Consider the following 1,563-nt stretch of genomic DNA (forward strand, 5'->3'; position numbering starts at 1 on the left):
CACACACACACACACACACACACACACACACACACACACTCACACACACACACACTCACACACACACACACAGACATTTCCTGTCTGACAGGAAGGGAAATCAACTGTAATCTTTAACACTAATGTTTTGGGTCACATTGGGTTTGGTTCAGAGTAAATGAGCCTTATTATTGGATCAGACTGAAAAACAGTGCTTCACAATAGACACTGCGGTTTAGAATGCTGTAATAATCGTTATCTCTTCTAGACAAAACCAGGTGATTCTGCTGGATATGCTGGAACAGGAAGTCACGAAGTTCCGCGAGTGCAACGCCACGATTGATCTGAACACACTGGTGAGTTTCAGTCATGTTTCATCATTAAAGCCTCCTGCCGTCGTCAGACTCACAGCCCATGTGTTTCAGTTCACAGAGGCCACGGTTTATCACAGAAAGCTGGTGAACATCCGCAGAGAAATGATCGTTCTGCACGACAAGACCACCAGACTGAAGGTTTGAGCTTCACAGCTTCACGATCCACACTGTTCATATATGATCCTGAGATAGTGAGGACTGACGCGTCACACTGAAAACAAGCTCAGAACATACTCGAACTTCTATAGATTGGTTGTTTACTCTCAGGACATATTTAAGAAACAGTTCACCCAAAAATGAAAATGTCCTCACCCTCAGTCTTTCCGAGATCAGGATGAGTTTGTTTCTTTATCAGATTTGGAGAAATGTAGCACTGCATCAGTGTCTCAGCAATGGATGCTCTGCAGTGAATGGGTGCCGTCAGAATGAGAGTCCAAACAGCTGATAAAAACATCACAATAATCCACAGCACTCCAGTCCATCAGTTAACATCTGGAGAAGACAAAAGCTGAAACTAATCCAGCATTAAGACGTTTTTAACTCAAATACCATAGAGTCCATAATCCATAATAAAGCTTCCTCCAGTGAAAAAGTGTTCTGGTCTGTTTGGACTCTCATTCTGACGGCACCCATTCACTGCAGTGATGGTGAGTGGATGTTGACGTCGGTGTGGTCTGTTCCTGTGATGCGTGTAGAAGCGAGTGCTGAAGCTGCAGCAGCACAAGCAGAAAGAGGATCTGGAGCGCGAGCAGCAGAGAGAGAGAGAGCTGGAGCGAGAGAGACGTCTCATCGCCAAACCCGCCAAACGCAGCGACGCTGAACCGCACTGAGCGTGCTCAGACAAACAGCTCCACCCACTGCCCCCGAGACTCCGCCCCTCAGTCACATGGTTCCACCCACTGCCTCTGCTCCTCAGAGACACGGCTCCACCCACTGCCCCGAGACTCCGCCCCTGACGTATATAAAGCAATCAGAAACACACAGATGAGCAGAAACACGTCGCTGCTCGTCACATTCATGCATGCGTCGCGCCTCTCACTCAGAATTATCTGGTGATTTCATGAATTTATCAGGACTAAATGTGATAAATTTATGTTCGACTCTCAAAGCTCTGATGACTCGTCATCATTGTCATCATGTGCACTTTTGTTCAGATAAGTAATAATAATAATAAAATAATAAAACTAATGAAAGTGTTTGTGTCACCATA

General features: G+C 45.6%; 1 protein-coding gene across 1 annotated transcript in view; it reads left to right on the forward strand.

Annotated features, from left to right (window-relative positions):
- The window catches only part of LOC107663466 (biogenesis of lysosome-related organelles complex 1 subunit 6-like), a 3,626-nt gene extending 2,063 nt beyond the window's left edge, over positions 1 to 1,563 (forward strand). The window contains exons 3-5 of the mRNA XM_016453708.1: positions 248 to 335; positions 405 to 491; positions 1,049 to 1,563. Of these exons, the coding sequence (XP_016309194.1) occupies positions 248 to 335; positions 405 to 491; positions 1,049 to 1,183 (310 nt within the window). The 3' untranslated portion in view covers positions 1,184 to 1,563. The remainder of the gene's footprint in view (positions 1 to 247; positions 336 to 404; positions 492 to 1,048) is intronic.

The sequence above is a fragment of the Sinocyclocheilus anshuiensis genome, unplaced genomic scaffold (genome assembly GCF_001515605.1).
Source record: "Sinocyclocheilus anshuiensis isolate Anshui unplaced genomic scaffold, SAMN03320099.WGS_v1.1 scaffold2237, whole genome shotgun sequence".
Taxonomy (NCBI): domain Eukaryota; kingdom Metazoa; phylum Chordata; class Actinopteri; order Cypriniformes; family Cyprinidae; genus Sinocyclocheilus; species Sinocyclocheilus anshuiensis.